Here is a 23,901-nt window from a genome sequence, read left to right as displayed (position 1 = left end):
TCCATCACTGTGCTGCTGCACCTGTGGTCTCTCTGTCGTGGGCATCCTTCCCCTGCTCTGTGCCTGCAGGAATCTACTCGCGCTCAAAGTCCCGACCGAACGTGACCCCGCGCGACTGATTCCCTCAGTCATTCTGTCTTCTTCGCTCGTCTGCAGCACTTGCATTGTCTCTCGGGATGGTGCCCATCACGCTACACTGACTCATCCCCAGATGGTGAGTAACTTAAGGCCAGAGATCTTACCTACGTCTGTCTCAGGACTTACTGAGTATACTGCCTGGAATAAAGGAGGCTTCAATAAGTATCTGCTGAGGGCGAGAATAAAGGAATGGAAAAAGGAAGGGAAAGAGGGGAGAAGGAAGCAGAAACATGAACATTCTGTACACTTCTACTTCTAGTCCCCTTTGAGGCTTCCTGGACATCGCTGACTTATAATGAAACAAAAACACATTCTCTCATCAGTCTTCCTCGGTGACAGCCAGACACAGGGTAGGGTGGAGGGGGCATGAAGATTAGAGGAAGATTAGCTCTCCATTCGTATCTGGGGGTGATTCTATTAATTACAGGGACAAGATTTCAGAATAAAAATTCTTAAACTTCTGGGGAGGGAAGTGCTCTTCTTAAACGTGTGCAACAGAAAAAAAATCAATGAACTGGATTGCTTTAGAAACAGCATAGATTAGTTAAGGAGGGAGGGAAAGGACTTAGTATTTTTGGAGTACTGACTATGTGCTAGGCAACGTGCTGGGTACTTTCTAGACACTATTTCATTTCATTTCTTCTTCGCTCTGACTCTAAGAGATGGGTCCATCTTCCACGTTTTTCAGATGAGGAAACCGGGGCTCAAAGACGTCAAGAAATGTCCCCAACTCATTTAGCTTATAAATGCCAGAGGCAGGGTTTGAACCTCATCTTTCTGACGCTGAAGCCCACGTGCGTTCATTTGATACATACAGCTTTCATACTGAACCCTGACTATGTACCTGACACTGAGCAGTGTGCTGGGGATACAATGGATTGCAATGGCCCAATCCACTGAGAAAGAAAGATGAGTACGTAGGCAACTGGAATTGTTAAGGGTGCTTATAAGGGAAGCAAGGGCAGTGTGGAGGGACAAAGGAGCGAGACCTGACTCAGTTGGCATCTTCCTGGAGAAAGTTACATCCAAAGACGATCTGCAGGATGAGTTCCCCGGCCATGTGGTAGGAGAGTTAAAGGGGAAAGCCCTCCATTCAGCCTCTGCTACTGAAAGTTTTCCTGAGCTGTATTAGTGACCTCTCTGATTAAATAACGAGTCATAACTACGACACGACCTCTCCCGGAAGACAGAGCCATGTGGGGTCTTAGCCTAAACCCTGGCCCTGACTGACCTGCCTGCAGACGGATGGTGAACAGGGCATGTTCATGGCCCGCCCTCAAGATGTACCCACAAGTTCCTTTCTGGAAAAAGCCCCAGTGTTACCCAACATCCCTGTGTCCCCTTATTGCTCCCAAAGCCATGTATATGGCTGCAAACCATGAGCTAGGTTCTAGCCACGCTCTGTTTCTTGTGTTCTGTGGGCTTCCTGCGCAAGGCCTAGGCTGCTACAGTCCTGGCTGGATGCCTGGGCCACCTGCCAGCCCAGGGGTCCAAGCAGAATATATTTTTAGGCTGCTACAATCTGGGCCAACTGGGTGGGCTTTTAAACCAAAAGTCAGAATCTTCGGGAGCTTGTAGATTTCTAGGTTGTAGAGGGAAGGGGATGACAACTTCCTTAAAAGAAAAATTCATTGGCACTCAATGTTATAATTTCACTTTTGCTAACTAACATTTTGGGTGAGATTCATCTGATTTGGAAGTTGCCCTAAGAGTCCAGGTTCACTTGAAGCCCAGCTCAGAGGTCCTAAGCGGTTGGGTTTAGCTCAGCGGCTCTCAAGCAGGGGTGATTTTGCCCCCTCACCCTGGAGGGACAACTGTCAATGTCTAGAGACATTTCTCATTGTCACGAACGGAGGAGCACCAGTAAACAGAGGCCAGGGCTGCTGCTAAACACCCTCTGTGAACAAACAAAGAACCATCTGGGGCCAAGTGTCCACAGCACTGCAGCTCAGAAGCCCTGCCGGATAAAGACAGCAAAGAGCACCAAAGGGGCAGCTTATCCTCTTACGAGCGCCTTCCAGGTAAGGGCCTCCCTGTGGGTCTCAGCCAAGAGGTGCACCTCACAACAAGGATCACATGCTTTGCACGATTTCTGGTTAAGATCTTTTTTTTTTTTTTTTTTTACATCTTTATTGGAGCATAATTGCTTTACAATGGTGTGTTAGTTTCTGCTTTATCTGGTTAAGATCTTGTCTTTTTATCACTAACTAGTAAGGGTGGGATGGTCTATAATTCCCTCAAATTATAGAAATTGAAGAATTCCCAGGGCTGAGTTTTGGGGGCAGGAGGTGGGGAGTAAGAGGAGCACGGTGTCTGCAAACATTTCGGGTTATTGCAATCCCCTCTCATAGTGCATATCCTACCCTGCTTCCCTATCTCTAATTATTCATCCTATTTCTCCCTGAAAGAATCTTCAGACATGGCTGGAATGACATATCCTTTCAATCTTCCTCTCCAAGGTAAATCTGCTAGGCCAGCTGTGACTTGTGCTATGAGGGAATGAGATACTTTAGCTACCTCTTCCTAAACTGAAAGGCACATGGGGGACAAATGAGAAGCAATGGACACGCTCGTGTCCGCCAACTTACTACCTCAGGAAGCACGGTGGTAAGACAACAATGTAAGTAAGTCCCAGCCCTGAAAAGGCATATATGCAGCCCTCGAGCCAAGTCAGGGAATGAAAGCCTGGCCTGCCGCAGCAACTCGGAACCACGTTCATCGTGCAACTTGTCTGCCCGGCTCCCTGCATTTCTCCTAGAAACATGGTAATATCAACAAGCAGACGCCTGCGGGTAGTTGAAACAGAGGACTAACCAGTTCCGGGATTCGCATCATATAAATCTTTGGCAGTTATCATTTCAGTGCCTCCAAACTCTAAATCCACCCTCCTTTGCCCTCCCTGCTTTGTGAAATGGGAAATGGACCCTGTAAATATTTCTCCTTTGCTAGCTGGTGCAATGTTAGGCTTTGTCAATAGAGGGAGCTGGAGAGACAGGCCGGGCACAGCAGAGGAAGTGGCTTGTCTTCTGGTTCGGGTGGCTTTTCTGCCCGGCGTGTGTCTACCAGCGGCGTGCAGGAGGCCCAGGGGCACCCACTCTTCAGCAAGCATCCTCAATCACCCAGAGGGCTGCAGGCCGGCTCCACCCTGCCGGCGCTCTCCATGAAACCTCAGCCACCTGGTTGGGGGGGGGGGGGTCCACTGGCTCTGGTCCACCTGCGCCCTCTAGCCAGTGTAGGAGCACAACACTGCCAGGCTGCTTCTGCAGACCTGCTGCAGCCCCACAGCCTCTGGCAAGTTCGTTTACCCCCAGTAGCTTGTGTGTCCTGTGGGGGATACACCTTCAACAAGGTAAGGCTTCATGGGGTGTGGTCTTCTCCAGGCTGCCTTGCTTGTAACCCTCAGGCCCAACCAACAGGCCCCGAGGTACAGCTGTCTCACCCACGCCCTGGCGGACGCCCGGGGAAGCCACTCAGATCTGCACCTACGGGGCCAGGGTATGTCCGTTGCAAATGTAAGCACCACCAGCTGTTTTAATGGTTTCATATTTATTTAATAATTAATGAAACTGACCTTTTACCGAGATTGCTCTGCTCCCTCCCCACTCCCCCACTGCCATCTGCTCTTCCCTGCAGCCCTCCCTTCCGTGCTCTGGAGCAGCCATCGTTAATAACACACCCCTCAGGCCCTTTCCCTAATCACGCCCCCTCTCTTCTCTGACCATAACGGAAGCTTGCCCCCTCTCCTCCACCAGGACTCCAGACACAAGGATCAGTCTGTACAAGACCTGGCAGTGAAGAGGGTCCGTTCCACCCAGGGACCTACAGGAGGTTCCGGATGCCAAAGGGCCCGGAGAAGTGTGACCCAGCTGGAGGGCACACCAGGGGTCAGGTCCCACTGCCCTTGAAGCCCTCTGGGGCAGGAGCTGCTTGTTTTACCCACACTCCACAGATCCCGTGGTCCGCGCGCTCTCCAGGCCACCTCCACACCATGGTCCTCCACCCTGCTGTGAACTCTGACCCCTCTGCCTGGGCCTCCCCCGCCTGCACTGGGAGGTGTCCTCCAGGAGCCTTGCATCACAGATGACTCTGGCGCCCACCCCGCCAGAGTCCTCCTCCCCACCTCCAGCCTGAGCCTCCCGCCTCCTCGGCTTCCTGTCCCCACCTCATCGCTCCACCTGAGTTGGCTTCCAAACATACGCCAACTGTGTCCTTTCCCACTCGAACTGCTCGTGTGAGGTTAACAAACGAGGTATTGATGGTAAGGCCCCAAGAAACTCCTCAGTCCTTATTTTCTCTATTTACAGTCTCTTCCATGCACTCATTGAAAGGGTTCTAGCCCCTTTCTCATTAGTATAAATCAGGACACATCCAATGCCTATGTTAATTCTAAGGTACCCTGAACGATGGATTAGAGAGAACGGCCAGGATGGGGTAGTGATGGGAGCACAGACTCAGATGGCACTACCTGGCTCCACAGGCGTGATGCTACCACTGAGCAGCCGTGAGGCCTTGGGCAAGATAGCTGCCTTCACTGTGCCTCAGTCTGCTTACCTGTGCGATGGGAATCATCATAATTTCTCCCTCATAGGGCTACCATGAGCTCTAAGTGAACTCAAATGTGTAAAGTGCTGGGCACGTAGTAAGCATCTGGTAAGCGTTAGCTACTGTCATAACTATTATTGTTATCATCCGAGTGTGAGACAGCTGGACGGCAGCTGTGAAAATGGTTGCTGAGCCTGGACCCCGTTTGTGTGATCCTGTTCTTGGTCTTCAGGTTGTACGGTGGCCTCAGCCCCACGCTTTGTCCTTTCTGTGTTCCATCTCCGTTTGCACTTCGGGGCCTAGCATTTGCTAAGTGGAGACCAGACAGATTCACAGAGCTAAAGGCCCTAGTCGTCGGGGCAGCGGGTGGCTTCCCCTCCTTTCTTGCTAGAGCCACACTGAGGTGCTTCTAGGCCTTACGGGGTGAGTGCCAGGTCTCCTCTGAGCCTCTCCTCACCCTCCTGCCTTCAGTAGACCTTGGCCGCTGCACCTCCAGCACTGGCCTGCCGTCTCTCTGTTCCCATCAGTCTCCCCTGCCTCCGTGTCTGCACTGCTGGTCGGAACCGAGTCTCCTTCCCTCCGTTTCTAGGGCTCAGCCCAGGGCCTGGCACTCAGGAGGCCCTGGCACTCAGGAGGCCCTGGCACTCAGGAGGCCCTGGCACTCAGGAGGGCCTTGGTGAGTAGGTCAGTGCCAGGTGGGCCCTGTGCTTCCAGGAAGGACTAGGTGCCTGCATGCCAAGTGTGCCACGGCCGCCTTCAGGACAAGACTGGGGCTGGGGGAGGGTGGGAAGTCTCTCCATATCCCGGTGAGGGAGCCGGATGTAGAGACTGCAGGGAGGCAGGACTGCTCCTGGGAACCAGAGGCTTCCAACCTCAGGGTGGATCTACGTTGTCAAGGGCCTGGCTGACTTGAAAGCAATTGCCTCAGGGCTCCTCCTTCCTGAAATAGGGCTCTGTGCTTCTAAACTCACCGACTAATCTAGCAAGAATATTTAAAGGCTGAATGTGAGAACCCGCTACAAGGAAATGGGATTCACGCTGAGGGGACAGCTGAGTCCAAGGGGGAGCCACAGATAAGGAGTCGGGAAATGCTGGGCCCCAGACCTCGAGACCTCGGGCTGACAGGGCCAGAAGTGCTGCTATTAGTGGTGGGGATGGAGAGGGCGTGCGAGCAGCTGCCAACTCCAGGTATGGGCTAGGAACAAGGCACTGCTCTTTCCTAAGGCTGACACGGCTTAAGGGGAAGCCTGCAACTCAGATGGAAATTCAGATGTTTGGGCGCTGCTTTGCGCTCCCTCCCCCGAGCACGCTGTTGGCCGTCTCTCTCTGGGGACAGCACTGCGGGAAGACGGGCACCAGCTCGGGCTTCTTGCCAGCCCCACGGTCCCTTCTGAGCCCCTGCCATGTGACATGGAACCCTGACCCTGGCAGACACGCTGAGGGGGGTCCATGAAATACCTGCAGGGTGAGCAGTGGTAAGGGCTCCTGGGAAGGGCACCACAGGAAGTGGTTACTTAACCCTTTATGGCCTGAGGTTGTACAAACAAAGCTAGGCGAGATGTTCTTACGTGGGATAGGATCCCTCTTTTAATATTAAAAAGTGAACTTTACGGTGTTTATTACTTACACAATTTATTTACACAATTGGTCATCCCTATAACCTATACTTCTCTAGTTTTTTGAAATAAGACTATAGGGTTTTTGACTTGGGCGACCTAAAAGTCCTTGCCAAGGGCCATAAAGGGTTAAAATAGCATTCAGATGACATCAGCGCAAGGGAGTAGAGTCCCAGAGCCTCGAAAATGATAAAGTCAATCCACAAAGCCGAGGTCTAGGCAGCCAGTCTCTTAGGGACACGATTGGCCTCCAGATAGCCAGAGAGAAGAGGCGCTTGGAAATCTCCAGACCTGGTACCAGGATTCTGGGAGCTTGGGGCTCAGACCCCCAAACTCAGAATGTTCAGAAAGCATCTTTGCTGACGCTCCCAGGCATTCTTTCCCTCCTTCCCCACCTACCGAACCCTGGAGTCCTATTGGCAAGACTGGAGTAGGCGTTCCCGCTGGGCGAGGAGGTGGCTGGACTGGAGAGAGGACTGTAGGAGGAGGGGTCGGCCGGGTAGGTGTGGCTCGTTCCAATCCCAAAGGGAGAAGACTGAGTCTTGCTGGACTGGGAGGGGATTGGCTGCAATCGGGATGAAGCACAGAGATGGAGAGCATCAGCAGCAGGTGTACCCGGTCCACAGCCTGGGCTGGTCACTGCCACCCGCAGCGGCAGTCCCGCCCTGGGCCGATAGCGGCTCCAAAGGCCCTCCTGGGGGATCAGGCCACTGTGTGCCGGCCCAAGAACCACAGCACTGGGGCCCTGCATCTTTGGCGCAGGTCTGGTTGATATTCATGCCCAGGGCTACAAGGATCTAGGTCCTCTGCCTTCTGCTTATGGGACCTTGGCAAGGACTCCCTCAGCCCAGAGGACAGCCGTCCTCACAGCGACCACACGGAGCCGCGTGTGTCCCAGCGCTGATGTTCTCACGCACTCCTGGGCCAGGGAAATGCAGGTCCCAAGTGATCAGGCTCGCTCCTGATCGAGGGCCTCTGGGCGCCCGCCCCTCCCCCAGGTTCCCCAGGACTTCCCTGAGACTGCCGGGAGAAAAGGCTGCTGAAACCGGATTCGGTACCATTGCTGGGGACCCAGTTCTCAAAGTACCCTTAGGGTGGCCAGTGCTCCTGGGAGCCCGGCTGCGTTCGGGGTGGGCAGCTGCAAGCTCAGTGTGCCGCCCCTTCTCAGAGCTGGGATGCAAAGTAAGCACAGTCCAGGTGCTCTGCACCCTCTGGGCACCTGGGGGCAGTGCCCTCACTGATACCCATACCTGTCCGGGAAAGGGCGGCCGACTACCCGCCCACGCCACCTGACTCTGGTTTAGCTGCCGGGAGATTTGGGACATGTTCTGGCTCGTCGAGGAAGAGGACTGGATGTCGTTCACGCCAGGCACGTGCACCACCGAAGAACTGCAAGGGAAGAAAACGCATTCGTCCCCGGGGAGACGCCCCAGCTTGACGCGCCCTGTCCCGGGCCACCTCTCCCGGAGCGCACCGCTCTCTCCCACCGGAGCTGTGCATCACTGGATCGAAGGCCCTCAGGGGGAGCCCCCGGTCTTCCTTCTCTCCCCCAGGGCTCCCTCAACCCACCACTGCTGCCTCTTTTTCCCCACAGGGTCTCCCCCTCACTCCTCTACGAAGCCCCAATCCCACACCTCTGTGTCTCTTGCTTTCAACGGATGATTCCCAGGAAGAGAGCAGCTTCTTGGAATAAAAATCAGTCTTGGTGTTAACTTGCTCTCTGTGCTCTGGTTAATTTGTTCCTTTGGGGCACCTATAAAGCTTAAGGATTCAGGAAATAGACCACAGGCTTTCAGAGAAAAGAGCCTGTCAGTGGAAGCCTGCTGGGTGGGGCCTGGACCTGCCCGCCCCCATCCCAGTGCAAACTGCTGTTTACCTCTTTTGACCCTTCAGTGAATCTTCAGTTGAATCCAATGAGTCCTTAGTAGACACCCGCTGTGTGTGTCACCCGTGCTCCCTGCCTGTCCTCCCGCAGGCTCAGTCCCTGACCGCTGTCTCTGCCCCTAGGCCTGCGCTGGCTGCACTGCTAGGCACGGCTTCTGTGAGATTTTCCCAGTTCCGCCAGTTATACAACAAGCTCATTACAGATAAAGGAGACCAGGGAAGACTTGCGTTTCGTTTCAGGCTCTTCCTCCTGCCTCCCCAGGGCCAGCTCCGCACAGGCAGAGTGCTGGGTGCCCATGAGCGAATCACGTGGGAAGAAGGGGGCTAATCACGGAAGGCCTGGGTGGAGGTGGGTTTTCAGCCAGGTTGTAAAGAATGGAAGGTTATAGACCAGTAAAGAAGACCGGGTACCGTTTCACTAATTGTATTACAATATGTTTTCCATGCTATCCGGTCCCTCTTAAAATAAGGAGAACTCAAAGATGACAAGACATTCCTGCACTAACCACGAGCAAGGGGAACTTCATTCCCATCCTCCTGAAAGCACTTCCTCACTTAACACAGGACTCCTTTCCCATTCTCCCTCCTGATGAATGTGTGAGCTCGGAGGGCCTTTTCTGATCACTGTTCCCTGGGGCAGGGTGGCCCTCGGTGCCCTCCCAGCACTGACTGGAGAGCTGGCAGAAGCCCTGTGGGTCCAGGGAAAGGTGCCCTGGCTAACGTGCGCACAGGGCCCACGGGACCACAGCAGGACTTGGGCTGGGGACGTACTTAGGGATGTGCTGCCACATGGTGGGGGCTCAGGGTCATTCATCCCATAGCCCTTCCCACTCAAACCAGCTCAGGCCCTGCAGATTTACAGGAAACTGCCCATCCCACAGGCGTAAAGCCTCATGCATTCTTTAATTATTATTACTATTTATAAATTTATTTGATTGATTTACTTTTTATTTTTGGTTGCGTTGGGTCTTTGTTGATGCATGAGGGCTTCTCATTGCGGTGGCTTCTCTTGTTGCGGAGCACGGGCTCTAGATCGTGGCCTCAGTAGTTGTGACGCACGGGCTCAGTTGCTCCGCGGCCTGTGGGATCTTCCCAGCCCAGGGCTCGAACTCATGGCGCCTGCATTGGCAGGCGGAGTCCTAACCACTGCGCCACCAGGGAAGCCCCCTTTAATTAATCCATCCATTCATTCCATAGACCAGTATCTAGTGAGTGCCTCCCCAGTGCCAGGCTCCACACGGAGGCTGGTGTCCCCCCCGGACTCCTTCCTTACACAGCCGTCCAGACACCAGCCTGCCTTCCCTTCTGGTAACCGCCCTCCACCCTGTCCCGCTCTTTTGTTTCTGTGATGACAGTCCACACAGGCACAGCACCTCCAGCTGGACCGTCTCACTCCTCCACTGCGCCCCCCGCACCCCTGCCACCCTGAACTTTCTCCAGGACTCCGCTTCCTCAAGTGCCTCTTCTCCCACAAGTCATCAGTGATGGAGTCCGAACTCCCGGGCGTGGTATTCAAGGCCTCCGAGGTCTCGTTCCGTTTCTCCCAGACTCGAGGCCTCCCCATCTCTCCTGATCCCCGATGGCTGGGTGCCCGCCCTGGCAGCAGGTGGCCACCTGACTTTTGCTTCTGGGCGGCCCTCCCGCCCCCTGCCACGCTGCCTCGGGCTGTCCCTCCTCACCTCTGGCCTCTGCTCCAGACGGCAGGGGGTTAGGGCGGGAACAGCAAGTGTTCCGAGGACTCGGTGAACACGGGCCTGGGCTGGCACACAGCCTGGCACGGAACTACAGGTGCTCACCGTGTGCTGAGAGCACGAGTAACACAGCAGCAGGGCAGGAGTCTGGAGCCTCGGCCAGCGCTCAGCAGAGCGGGGAGACCGGCAGTGATGACGGCTCAGGAGCAGCTCACTGGGGGTTGTCGTCTTGTCCCCAGACCAGAGAGTCGCTGCCTGTTCAGAGACTCCCAACAGGTTGCAATCCAGCGAGGCCCAGCTGCACGGCTGGTCAGAGCCACTCCAGGATTTCAGAGGCTGCTGTTCCAGGGCACAGCTGCCGAGCTACCTGCCGCTTCCCCAGGAGGTCTGTCCATGGACCAGTGTGGAAGCATGAGCCTCGTCCCCTTAGAGGGCAGTCCCAGCCCGGACCTCTCCCTGGGGTGGCTGGTCCCACCTGCCCAGTCTTGGTCCCTGCCTGCATCTTATCTGAAAACTCAGCTCTGGCCAAGTCAGCCAGAGGCTGGGCTGTGTGAGGAGCCCCATCCTCCCGGGCACGCATTTGAGATGCTTTGCCTAGCGAGTCTGCGGGCATCTGACGCTCACTTGAGTACCCCCACACCCTCCCTGAATGCTGCGGGTCTCTCCTCTAGCCATTCTCCCCAGCCCGTGCTCCTGTTTCCCCGGCAGGCAGTGGAGTCAGGCCTTGCCTCCGGTGGTACTGTCATGGTGGTGTTGTCACAGCCTCCTCTGTGACCTACAAGAGGTCCCTGATGCTAAGAGACAAGCTGTGGGAAGGCCAGACATCCTGCTTGTACCTCCCATGAGTGGCCCTGTAGGCTGAGACCCCAGGCATGATGGGCCAAGCTGTCCTCTCCCCCTTGGGGTTGGCCATGGCCTCAGAACCAGGGAACAGGGCACTGTCTGCTCCCTTGTCAGGCGTCCCCAGCTCTGCCCCATCTGGGTCCCGGCTAGAGGCCACCTCACTCCCTTCTCCCCGGCAGGCACCGCTACACAACGCAGTGGCTGGCACCTTTCACATCCGATACAGAGTTAACTGACCCCATCACTTACGGTGACTCACCTAGGGCTCACAGGGCAGAACCGGAGCCACCGGACTCCTGAGCCTGGCCCGGGCATGTGGATGCGTAAGCACGAAGTGGGGTTTGTAGTATTTGTTGCACGCAGAGCCAAGCTCTGAGACCCAGGGCTTCACTGGGTAGGGGGGCCTCTTCCTCCTCTCTTGCCCCGCTGCCCGCCCCCACCAGGTACCTGAAGGCCTTTCCCGAGTGTCCCGGGGGAAACGGGCTGCCTTGGGAGTAGATCTGCTGAGTTCCTGCTGCAGAAGCCGAGCTCATCATCTTCTTCTCCGCTGGGAAAAGCAGAGCAAGGGTCACATTGGAGGAGTTCCTGCCCTGCAGACCCCAGGGCAGGGAGCCCCGAGCACAGATGCAGGGGCGGCGTGCACAAGCAGGAGGGCACAGGCCCTGGGCGGCCCAGCCCATCCCCATGCAGCCCGCCCCGCCCTGATCTCTGCAGCTGCTCCTGAGGGCCCCCGGCTGTTCCCTGAAGCCTCAGCTGGGCCACAAGCTGTAAGGCAGGCTCTTTCCGAGAGTCGGGAAGACGAAAAGAACTAAAGAGGGTTCTTCCTCACACAGTATTTTACGGAGTTCTTCTCACCTGGGGTGGGTATCATGCCTCTCATTTTTATTTTTTTTAAGATTTTTTTGATGTGGACCGTTTTCTTAAAAAAGTCCTTATTGAATTTGTTACAATATCGCTTCTGTGTTATGTTTTGGTTTCTTGGCCACAAGGCATGTGGGATCCTTTTATTATATGTTTGTGCTTTTTTGCGGGGCGGGGGCTGCACTGGGTCTTCGTTGCTGTACACGGGCTTTCTATAGTTGCGGCGAGCGGGGGCCACTCTTCGTTGTGGTGCGCGGGCTTCTCATTGCGGTGGCTTCTCTTGTTGCAGAGCACAGGCTCTAGAGCACAGGCTCTAGAGCGCAGGCTCAGTTGTTCCACAGCATGTGGGATCTTCCCGGCCCAGGGATGGAACCCGTGTCCCCTGAACTGGCAGGTGGATTCTTAACCACTGGACCACAAGGGAAGTCTGCCATGTGGGATCTTAGCTCCCCGACCAGGGATCGAACCTGCACCCCCTGCACTGGAAGGCAAAGACCTAACCACTGGACCGCTAAGGAATTCCCGATACCTCTCATTTTATGCGTGAGAAGGTGCAGAGCCATGGTTAAGAGGACAGGCTCTAACGTCCAGCTCTGCCCTATTTATCTGGGGTGTGGCCTTGGACATGTTATTTAACCTCCTCCTGTCTCCGTTCCCCCGAGTGAAAGATGGTGATAATAATAGTAGCTTCCTCATAGGGCTGTGGTGGGAATTCAATGAGTTAGCATAAGTTAAGTGCTTAGAACAGGGGCCAGTATCAGAGCCAACAGCATTTAAATGTTTGCTATCACTTGCTAGTGTGGAAACTGAGGCTCAGTTTGTCCAAGCTCATGAGCCAATGAAGGAGGACTTAGAGCTTGAATCCAAGTCCAGCACTCCTCCCACTGGCCCAGAACCCTGCCTGACCCCGCTGCCCTAACCCAGCAGGTGCTCCAGCTAACCTGGAGCAGCCCCGACCTGCGTTCCTTAACCTTCCACGAGGGTTTCTTTGAGAAGCCAAGCTCCTCATACAAGCGAAAACACTCAGGCCCAGCCAAGATGCGTAATAGTGGACGCTCTTCTGCCACCACGGAGTGCTAAGTAGAAAACTCAGCTCAGCAGTCTCTCCCACAGAGAGAGGCTGAAGAAATGGGCTCAAATCCCAGCTGGGCTGTGAGATCTTAACACGAGAAAGAGGGTGGTAGTTTGAGAAACAGGAGGGGGAACGGGAGCCTTCTCACTCCCTCTGGTAATTGAGGGGTCCAGGGCTCTCCGAAGCACCCTCCCAATTTCCCTAGAATCTCAAAATCCCTACGCATCTTATTCCTAGAGACCCTAACATCCCTGCTTGCAACAAGATCTTGGAATAAAGGATATAAAGGCAATTATTTTGCGCCTGGACAGACCCCACGTCTGCACCTGTCTCTGGCTTGCTGGTGGGGGGATGGGCGGAGCGGGTGGGTCCTCCATTGAGTGAGCGTGAGAGGTGATGGACGCTCAGGCTCACAGGCTTGGGGCCCAGAGAGCTGGCTTCAGGGGCCATGTGACGAATCGCCCACACGTGTCAACAAACCTCTGCGACGTTTTGAGAAACCGGAGGCACTGAGCAGTTTTCCTGGTCCATTTTCTTTTGCTGCAGTGACGGGGTGCTCATTGGGAAATCCTTACAGGATGGAAAGAGATCAGACTCTTGGGTGTGTATTGCTAACCCGATCATAAGGCCTTGAATCTTGGAGAGAAAGAGATGAGGCTAAAAGTTGCATGAGTTAGGAAGACTTCTGGACTTCTCTTGACTATAAACAAGCCACTTTTTCTCATGTATTTAAGGTTTGTCGGTGGTTGGTTAAATAAGAAACATTTTTTTTCTAAATGCTCCAGGACATCTGTGGGGTACAAAATTACATCTAACTATCTATCACTTTATATATATATATATATATATATATATATATATATATATACATAAAATTATTCAGTATTCCATATCTTTATTATTTTGATCTACATGATTTGCTAGAGATGAAGAAAGGCATATTGAAATCTTCTGCTATAATCTGGCTTTGTCAGGATCTCTTATGTTTCAAACTATTTTTGGATTTCACATTTCATTGTTCATGACATTTATATCTTCATTTTAGGTTCCATCTTTTTTTTTTTTTTTTTTTTTTTCGGTACGCAGGCCTCTCACTGTTGTGGCCTCTCCCGTTGCGGAGCACAGGCTCCGGACGCGCAGGCTCAGCGGCCGTGGCTCACGGGCCCAGCCGCTCCGCGGCACGTGGGATCTTCCCGGACCGGGGCACGAACCCGTGTCCCCTGCATCGGCAGGCAGACTCTCAACCACTGCACCACCAGGGAAGCCCTAGGTTCCATCTTTTACCTGTACACAGTAGGCTTCTTTCTCTGCTTTCCTCCTTGTTTTTGGAGAGCATCTTCACCACCCGCTCTTTCCGGTTCCATACTTTCATTTCACCTTGTTTTGGTTATATCACATTTTGGCACCATACTATTCAAGAATTATCCGTCAGAATCCCTTGGGCATCAGCTTATTTCATTACTCGTGCTATTCATATTTTCTTGCTCTCTCTCTTTATTTTTCTCCTGAGTGTTTTGCAAGTTGCTAAAAATTTCCTTGTCTTTTCTTGGAAGTGGTTTGGAGGCGAGACCTCTTTCCTTCCATCTTTTTTTTTTTTTTTCCATCCATTAGTGGTTATGTTTAAACATACTTGAAGTTATATGTCAGAGATAAAATAGTATAGACTGATGAGAAATGTCTGTTTCTAGTCCCCTGATCCAAAGTATGTATCTTTGCTGAATTGACTCTGGTTTTTATTTTTAAATATCTTTTTTATCTTCTAACAATGTTATATTAATTCCAGGTGTCACTAGTTTCACTTTTTCATCGCTACTTCTTTTCCAACCTATCACTTCCATTCTTGTGTTCCATATTTGATTCATTTCACCAAAAGCACAGTCTTCTGCAAGTAATTTTTTTCCAGGAAGTATAAGTAGATGGTGCATGTCCGAGAAGGTCTTTCCGTTGCTTTTTCATATAGGAAAGCAGCTTGGTTGGTGGAAATACTCTTGGATTACATATTTTCCTTCCCTTCTTTTTCCTCTTCTGTTAATTTTTTTTCTATTTTGTCATCTTTATGGGAAAAGGTCTATGTTTGTATAATATTAAAATTTCAAATGGGTTTCCCAGAAATGCTGTGGGTATCTGACCAAATAGTTCAGGCTTATCTGAGAGGAAGAGGAACTTTTGCCATTGTCTCCTCTTGCTGGATGAAATTACGTTTCTCTATAAAAGTCGAGGAAATACCGCTGTGGGTGGGTGGCACATCTGGATGGCCGGTGGGAACCACCGGAGGGGAGCCTACCCGTCATGCTCACAGGTCTGTTCTCTGTTGCTGTTCTAAGTTCAGGCTGCTCCAGCGCGCTCCCTACTTTCATAGCATCTGGCTCACAGCCACGTGGGCACGAGGGCTGGGGTCTTCCACTACAGGTGCTGGCAGCAGGAGGCCTGAGATCTGCTCTCTCCCAGCTGCCCGGGGCCTCTCTGTCCTCCCTGTGACCCGTGCTGACCCTGGTTCCTTAGTCCTAGGAGGACGCTAATGGGGGTCCCTTCCCATTACTGCGTTCCCCACGCTTCCATGGCGTGAGTCGGCCGGTTTCTCCCTTCAGCTGATCCCGATTACACTGTATCTCACAGATCACACGAAAATGGAATCTGTTCCCTGAATTTTGGAACTGACAAGGACATTTCCAAGTTTTATATGTTGCTGATCTGAGCGGCAGTCTGAGTGGGCGAGCGAGGCAGCTGCACACGCGGGTTCCACGTGACACCTGAACTTTGAACAGCACCATTTTCTTTTTTAAAAAAATTTCTTATACCTTTTTATCATGTATTTATTTATTTTTGGCCGCCCCTCGCCGCATGTGGGATCTTAGCTCTCCGACCAGGGATTGAACCCGAGTCCCCTGCAGTGGAGGCACAGAGTCTTAACCACTGGACCGCCAGCGGAGTCCCAAGAATGGCGCCATTTTCTCTAACTGCAGTTCTAACACAGGTGAGCACCCCAGTGACCACCATGAAGGATGCGCCGTGGAACACCCATACAATGGAAACTACGCAGGCGGTAAATACGATTTAGACCATTTAATAATCTAGAAAGACGTTCATAATAGATTGTCATGTGAAAAAGTAAGCTACCGAACAGCAGGAGCTCGATTTTATATATAAAAAGATCTCACATGTGCAGAAAAAGACAAAAAGCACGACTTTTAAAAAGTTAAAAAAGATTAAATCTGGGTGGTAGGATACTGGATAATTTTTATTTTCCTTTTTACTGCATATTTCTATTTTAAAATGCGGTCCCCTCTGCATTAGAGATTAAGTTGAGATTCTTTTTTTTAAATAAATTTATTTATTTTTGGCTGCGTTGGGTCTTCGTTGCTGCGCGCGGGCTTTCTCTAGTTGTGGTGAGCGGGGGCTACTCTTGGTTGCAGTGCGCTCATTGTGGTGGCTTCTCTTGTTGCACAGCACAGGCTCTAGGTGCGCGGGCTTCAGTAGTTGTGGGCTCAATAGCTGTGGCTCACGGGCTTAGTTGCTCCACAGCATGTGGGATCTTCCCGGACTGGGGCTCAAACCCGTGCCCCCTGTACTGGCAGGCGGATTCTTAACCACTGCACCACCAGGTAAGTCCCAAGATATATATTTTTTTATAGGGACATGTCTTTGTCTTGATAAAACTAAATTCTACCATGATTAATAGAGCTCATTTATTCCAATTCCTCAAATTTTGAAGATGAGATGTCAGAGGCTCCAGGTTGGTTGCCCCAGGTAACGGGTAAATGAGAGGCGAGGCCAGGAGTAGAGAGGATCCACTGGAACCCCTGTATTCGGTGCTACTTTTCTACCCTGTAGAAGTCGCTGTAAATTCACCCTCAAGGGTGGCTGCCTCCAAACGGCTGGACAGCGACTATAAACCCCACAATCTCACGACCTCAGCATCCTTTGGAAACTTACATGCACTGATTCCTGCAAACATCTCGGCAAACCGCGGATCTCTTTCCTGGGAAAAGATTGAGTCTGCCTTTTCCACAGACTTCCCGGCCTCGTGAACCCCGGCTGGCAGGTTGGAGACAGGAACCTGTTTGCACATGAAAACACAAGAGCAACCTGCGTGTGAGGTGCAGAGCAAACGCTCCCAGAGGTCACCTGTTTGCCTCCACCGGATCCCCCTCCCTCAGAATTGCTGGCGTTTCAGCCTTCGGTGTTGTGTAGGGCAGGAGCTTTTCTGTACAGGAAAGCCAAGAACAGACGGGCGGGGGTGTGAACGAGAGGCCACAGAAAGGTTACTGGAGTCCCACTGATCACTTGGAGAGAGATAAAAACAATCAACCTAGTCTAAATATCGGGGAAAGTGAACATAAAGTTTAATTGGAGAGAGAGGCCAAATACCCACACGAGCTGCGGTTTCTCCCACAGTGGGGCCTGGGGAGATGGGAGAAGGAAAGGGGACAGGGCGGTGAAGTGGGAGACACAGGCTGTGACCGGACAAGTGTGCTGAGAACAGAGCGGCTCAGACTAAAGGCGGGAGAAGCAGCGAGGAGGCTGCAGGGCTGACACAGTTCAAAGCCGTGCTGGCTTAGGGTTAGGGTTAGTTCCCACACAGCCTCTGCATCTCAGTCCCAGTAAGTCCCCTACATACGAACGAGTTCTGTTCTGAGAGCATGTTCTTAAGTCCAATTTGTTTGTAAGTCCAACAAAGTTAGCCTAGGTCCCCAACAAACACAATCGGCTCTATAGTACTGTACTGTAATAGGTTTATCATACTTTTCACACAAATAATACATAAAAAACAAACAAAACATAAAGAAGACCTTTTTAATCGTACAGTACCGTACCTTGAAAAGTACACTAGTACCAGCTACATCACTGCTGCTTTTACACTTGCTTCCGGACATCCTGGGCTTGAAATAAAGATACTGTAGGACTGTACTCTCTACTGTAAAGTACACAAAAGCACAGTCACTTGTAGAGGACGCACGCACGTGACAATGTTCGCCAGACACGTGAGCTAACTTCCGTGACTGGACGTGTGAATGCACGTTCGCATCTTTGAAAGCTCGCAGCTTGAAGGTTCGTATGTAGGGCACTTACTGTGCTGGCTGACCGCGCCTCCTAGCGCTTCCTGTTTTACACTCTTCATGGCTCGGCTCGGCTCTGCATGGAAGAGTCACAGCTGACCCCCCGCCCCACTCCGGGGACCAAAATGCTTTTTGCAGGGTGGGTAGAGGGAGAGACAGCACCTCTTGAGCTGAGGGGCTCAAGCTAAGGAATAGATTTAGTCCGCAGTCCTTTGGTTGGAGACAGTTCCAACTGGGAAAGCGCTTTCCAGAAATTCACCTGCGGTAAGTCGTAGGATGACAACCCGTCTCTCTGGTGCACCTCCAATTCCGCCTGCTGCTGCTGAAGCTGCCTGGGAAACAAGGAGTCAGCAGTCACGAAGAACAGAAGTGGTGCTGACGGGGCGGAGCCACAACTGTCCCCGCTCCCCAAGGGCACAGACGGCAATGGCCGATAGGTCTCTAAACTGTTCTCAGTTATGACTGATTTCATTATTTTTATGTCCCAAATCAAGACCCCAAGCCTTGTCTTTCAAGTGCAGGCCGCCAATATTTAGGAAATAAGTTTTGATTTATGACTTCATTTTATGCAGGGTAAAAGACACCAACATTAAAAGAGAAAAACATTTAAGGCAAAATTCAGAAAAGCCCAACGATGCTGTTGGCTTCAGCCAATGCTTGTTTCCCTGTAAGCTGGTAGGAGGTGACATCATCCCATCCAAGTCTCACGCTAAATTTTCACAGTGGTTACTTTACCCCACATTAAAGTTAAGAGATGGAAGTCAAAAGAGGCCAAGCGGTTGTCCCAGTTGGCTGACCAGCAAGTGACTATGACACGACAGAGCCAGGATCTGACCTCACGCGTCTGCCCCGGCTTGCTCTGCTCTCTGCACGGTACTGGGCTGCTTGACTTGGGAAACCGCAAGACTACTTAGAGGGAATGGTTGCTTGACGTTTTAAAGTATGGAAACTGGGTTACTTTCAAGGCACAGTGAGTCCTGCAGCTCAGAGCCTACAAACGGGGCAGGATGACCCTTAACCACCAACAGGGATGTCAGACAAAATCTTACTGGCAAATTACTGACAAAAATCAGTCCCCCACCCTTGCCCGTGCCTCAATTTAAAGGACATGAACAGACCATTCAAGCACAGACATATATGTAATATGCAATATGTATACATATAACATGTATATACATACAACAAGCAAGTAATTAGGGAAATATTTTCACCACTAAAATAAACAAAATAAGTGCAAATTAAAATAACCTCGAAGTATAATTTTTCACCTACTAAGTTAGTAAAAACATGCTTAGTGTGGTGGCTTGGTGTTAAAACCACTCAGCTCACACTCTGTAGGAGAAGCGTGTGTGGACGCAATCTTCTTGGAAAGCGGTACGGTGACCACATTAGGAGGTACGGCCAGGGTCACACCCTTCCCTTCCAGGTGGTCCCCCTGCTGCTGGGGTTTCTGCTAAGGAGATGATTCAGGGGCAGGAAACAAGAGCTATCCACGCAAAGCTGGCTATAATAGGGGAGTGGCTTGGTAAACTACGTATATTAATTTGCTGAGGAAATCCTCCACGGTCACCAGCAGTGGCCACTGTGAAGACCACCTGGAAACACCAGAAGGTGTGATAAGAGTGTGTGACAAAGTTCAGCACGAAATGTTACGGACGCTATGATTATGGCTACAAACGTTATGTCCTATGTGGGTGAATAAGATTTGGAACATGGAAAAAAATATCTTAAGTGCTTGCATTAATTGGATAGATTTTCGTTTTCACTATTTCACTATTTTAAGGCAAGAATGATCCTAGGGGGTCCCTTTGTACATCTCTGGACATCAAGCTTTTCTCATCCCTGGCCACGCCCTGGACAGGGAGGTAGCAGGACCCCTGGAGGAACAGCTCACAGATCCCCCCCGCCTTCACTCGGGGTGTGAGGTGCACGGAGAGCTCACTAGACACTCCACGGGGAGGAACGGAGGGGTGGGCTGGTGTGGACCGACTCAGTCAGGGGAGCAGGTCCCTGCAGAAGGGCCACTGCGAGCTCACAGTGGGATAACTGCAACCTGAATCAGCAGGATCTGGAGGGCCCCCCTCCGAGGAGTGGTATAGTTGGGCCAGGGGGAGGGCAAAGACGCCGGCATCCGCTGTGCGTCCGCCCCAGCCCTCTGCTACGGCTCTGCACTCACGCAACTCACGTTAGCCTCACCGTGAGCTAACCCTCGAGGTAGATATTTTAGAAACTCCCTTTACAAGTGGGGAAACTGAGGCCCAGAGAGGCTACCGGGCTGCAGAGACTGGATGGCGCTCTTGGAAGGGGTGATCAAAGAGGGTGTAGGGAAGGGGTTACTTGGCAGGTGTGGGACAGTGGTAAGGGAGACTCGGCTTGGATACTGAAGAACCCCTGGGCTAGCAGCAGTGGGGGGAAGCCCAACCTCCCCCTGGGCTGAAGGGGCAGGGGGAGCCGGCAGGAATCAGCTGCCTGATGATGGATGCAGCCTCCGCTCGCCTTGGGAGGTGGCCGGCCTCCTCTCACCCCGCTGTCTGCAGCCTGTCCCTCCACTGGCCGGACAACTGGAAACCCTCTCGTTCCTGTCCATAGAGTTCAACGTTGGCCCTTCCCGGGCACATAACAGGGCAGAGTGTGGAAACAAGGTCTCAAAGGGCAAACACGAACGTCAACACAACCGCCAGGCTGGTAGGTGGTGAAGACCGAGAACGAAGAGACTTTCTAACATCAAGTGCGGAAGCATTCCTTTTCCTGACTATTCTCAGCAACTAGGAACGGAATGAACAGAGGGGATCTGGTCCCCAGCTCCCCAGCTGGAGCAGTCCCTAGTACTGATACATCATCTCAGATGGGCCACTGGCCAGTCTCTGCCCGACCGCCGCTGTCCTGGGGAGCTCGCTACTTTCCGAGGCAGCCTGCTCCATTTGTAGACAGAAACAATATAAAAAGCCTGTCCCCAAAACAGCCCAAATCTACCTTCCTACAACTCCCAGTTTGAGTTCCAATTCTGCCCTGGAGAAACACAAAAGAACCTGAATTGTGCTTCTCAACTCTTTTTCTCAGCATTCAGAGATGTACGGTCCGAACACTATTCACTCCTCCAGCCGTGCCTTTCACTTGGTGCCCCTGGCGTGTGTGTCCCCTGTAAGGGAAGACATCCTAGAAAAGGACCCCAGCTGGAGGACCCAGTGAATAGTTTATTTGGAACTAAGCCCGGGTGAGCCATGTCTTCAGTGAAGTGCGCTGAAATACCTACGCCAAGCTCTGTGCCAGGCACTGGAGAGAGGGTGATGATTCAGAACCTATGTGGTCTCTGCCCCTGGGGAGCTGACAACCTCCAGAGGAAAACAGACAAGGTGGCGAGCAACTGCGGTACGTTAAGGCCACGACACGGGAAGAATGAGGTTCTATCTGAGCACACAGTATGTCTTCCCACCTTGGTGTGAGAGCCCAGGGAAAAGGTTAACAATAAAACCAGCTTCCTGAGATTGCCCACCAGGCAGTCTAAGCCTATGCTTGTAACACCAGGAGACAGGAGCACTAAAAATAATTTTCAAAAAAACGGGTATTTCAAAAACATTTTAAAGAATCGATATAATCATCAATAGAAAAATCACAACTTTCTATATTTTCTTATTCTTACTTGACAGTTTTGTTTTCTTTTATTTTGATTTACATCTTGAGGGCACCCTCACCTTTCATTTGCAGGGCCTCTAAAATCTGAGTGTAGTACCCAGAGCCAGTACTTCGCTACTGTTTTCACATCTCTGCAAAAGTCCCATTTTACAGATAAAGAAACTGAGGCTCAGTGACACAGTTCTGTGTGGTGCACACAGGACTCAAAGCCAAGTCCGTCTGGTTGCAGACCCCGCATTCTGTCCCACAGGTGTAACAGGAAACATCACGTCACGCCTCCCATTCCAGAGCTGTGGGCCCCACAGGACACCACCTTGAGCCACCAGGTGGGAGAGAAAAAAAAGACCTGTGCTTTGGGATTTTTGGAGCAGTGAACTCTCCTTCGTGGCGGGAATCCGTGGACCACCCTTTCTTCCTTTCACAAGTTTCCCAGGGCCCAACCTTCAACCCACAAGCATTTTTCCAAGAAATAATGACCACTCCTACCTTGTGGCTCAGCCTTGGTGTCCAGTCCAAGCACAGAATCTTGGTGAGTGGGCAGTTGTGCTGCTGTGCCTGGGGCCCGGCCGTGGGGTGAACAGGGCAGAAACCCAGACCTCTCCACTCACCCTGCTGTGTACCCTGGGGCTGGTCTGCGATGCAGGGAAGATGGGCTTATAATTTGCACAGAAGTGTGGTCAGGGCCTGAGGTGTTACGATGGGAGTTTGTTCTCAGCTCTGTTGCTTCCGGGGGCTTTGAGACCACAGAAAGCAACCTTCACCGTAGAAGGAAAATAAAGTCTCAGCCTTGGCTGGCAAATCCCAAGGATCCTAACCTCGCTCCCCCTGTGGTCCGGACATCAGATTCTCTGTCCTGGCCTTTGGTTTCCGCTTCCGTAGCCGAGTGCATGGGGAAGAAATGCTGACCTGCAGGCCGCCCCATCCTGAGAAGAAGCCAAAGGAGCTTTCTCGGACATTTCACGGCAACGGAATAAAAATAAACCTTGGTGTGCTTGCAAATTCCAGAGAGGGAGACAAACGGCAGCTCGGCTGCAAGCTGACTGACAGTGCACGGGAGGGACCTGAGGGAACCGGGCTGCCACTGCCCCCGACCGCTGCCCCCTGGCCCCTGCCCACTAGCTGGGGGACTAGAGCTGATGGTTAGAAGCCAGACGCATCAAGCCCAGGCTTCCTGTCCGTGTGGCCTCCCTGCACGGGAAGGCGCAGGATGTCGGGCAGACGCTGTCTATTTATCTCTGACGCTCCCAGAATGGAGGCTTTTACTCAGCCTGAGTAAGCGAGCAACCAGCCATTAGGGGGGCATTCGGGGACAGCGTGTGATCGCACCCCTGGGTGGAACCGGAATCCAGCTTGGAGACATCTAGGGGCTGGGCAAGCTCAGCTGACCAGAGCGAGGCGAATAATACCCACCATTGACTGAGCGCCGTCTGCATGCCCATTGTGAAGGACTCTGGGTGCCTGTCAAGGGCTTTGGAACTGTTCTGATCAGGGACAGGGTGCAGTGTGAGTGCGGTTTTAGAGAGATGGCGTCTGGGGCCGGATGGAAGGCAGGAGGAACCGGTCAGGAAGGAGGACGGATGCTCACCCAGGAGATGGCAAAGGCCTGGATGGGGTCATCGGAGAAGGGGCAGAGGAGGAGAAGGAGGGCCAGAGAGCACCCCAGATGGAACCTGGGGGCCGGTTCTCTGCCAGGTTGTCTGTTGCAGGTGGATGAGGGGGCAGGACCCAAGACAAGTGCCAGGATGGGGCTTGGTGACAGGGTGTTTTGGCCCCTTCCCCTTCTCTAAGTTCTGCAGAGACCAGGAGTGACACCTTCCTTGTAGGTCTTCTTTGCTTCCTTTTACTCCCTGCTCCCACATCCTGCCAACTACCGGCCAGCGGGGCTGGGCCCGAGACAGCCGTCCCTGAAGACGTGGGGTTGGACGGCGGGCCCTGAGACGCCCACCGTGACTACGGGCGTGGTGGAGTTTCAAGGACACACACACACAGGCACAACACACAGCTGTGGTTATGAAGACCCACAGTGACTTTGCAAGGGGCTGTGGCACAAACAGGGCTCACACCCAGCAGAGGCAAAGGGCTGCCTTCCGTCCCCGCGAAGGAAAGCACAGCCCCTGGGCCGTGCGAATGACTCCTGCACCAAGACGCCCACGGCTTGTCTACCTGAAACAGTGTCGATCACTAGACCCTAAGACGTGGGCACGTTTCAAAGTTGTGCCACCAGTGTGTGAAATGGGAGTCTGTGTTTTCTGCATTTCGCTCCATTTTCCTCCATCAACGTACCAGGAAAATAGGCAAGGGTGACAAAGAGGCCTTCTTCTCAGCAGCTTCAAATGCTGACCATTAACACTCCATTTCCCTGGGGAGTTTCTTTTCAATGCTCCTGACTGAATGCAACTGGGTTTGCAACTCCACCCACTGCCTCCCCCCCCACCCCCGCCCCCGGCCCTGCCAGCACAGAGCATGTAAGGACCTCTGCGTAACAAGTCTGCCTACTGCTGGCGACGTTTAGCCACAAATGTGAAGCAGGGCGGACGGTTCTCGTGACAGTTGTCACTGCCCTC

At 52.5% G+C, this 23,901-nt stretch overlaps 1 protein-coding gene across 5 annotated transcripts in view; it reads right to left on the bottom strand.

Moving 5' to 3' along the window:
- ARNT2 (aryl hydrocarbon receptor nuclear translocator 2) overlaps positions 1-23,901 on the bottom strand; it is a 198,852-nt gene that overhangs the window by 10,368 nt on the left and 164,583 nt on the right. For all 5 annotated transcript variants that reach the window (XM_032622321.1, XM_032622323.1, XM_032622325.1 and 2 more), the window contains 5 exons: positions 17,964-18,036; positions 16,581-16,704; positions 11,162-11,261; positions 7,547-7,685; positions 6,696-6,861 (listed from right to left, as the gene is read on the bottom strand). In XM_032622321.1, the coding sequence (XP_032478212.1) occupies positions 6,696-6,861; positions 7,547-7,685; positions 11,162-11,261; positions 16,581-16,704; positions 17,964-18,036 (602 nt within the window). The remainder of the gene's footprint in view (positions 1-6,695; positions 6,862-7,546; positions 7,686-11,161; positions 11,262-16,580; positions 16,705-17,963; positions 18,037-23,901) is intronic.

This window comes from Phocoena sinus, chromosome 2 (assembly GCF_008692025.1).
Source record: "Phocoena sinus isolate mPhoSin1 chromosome 2, mPhoSin1.pri, whole genome shotgun sequence".
NCBI lineage: Eukaryota > Metazoa > Chordata > Mammalia > Artiodactyla > Phocoenidae > Phocoena > Phocoena sinus.
Note: the sequence above shows the minus strand (reverse complement) of the source record. Positions and strands in the feature narration are given on the sequence as shown.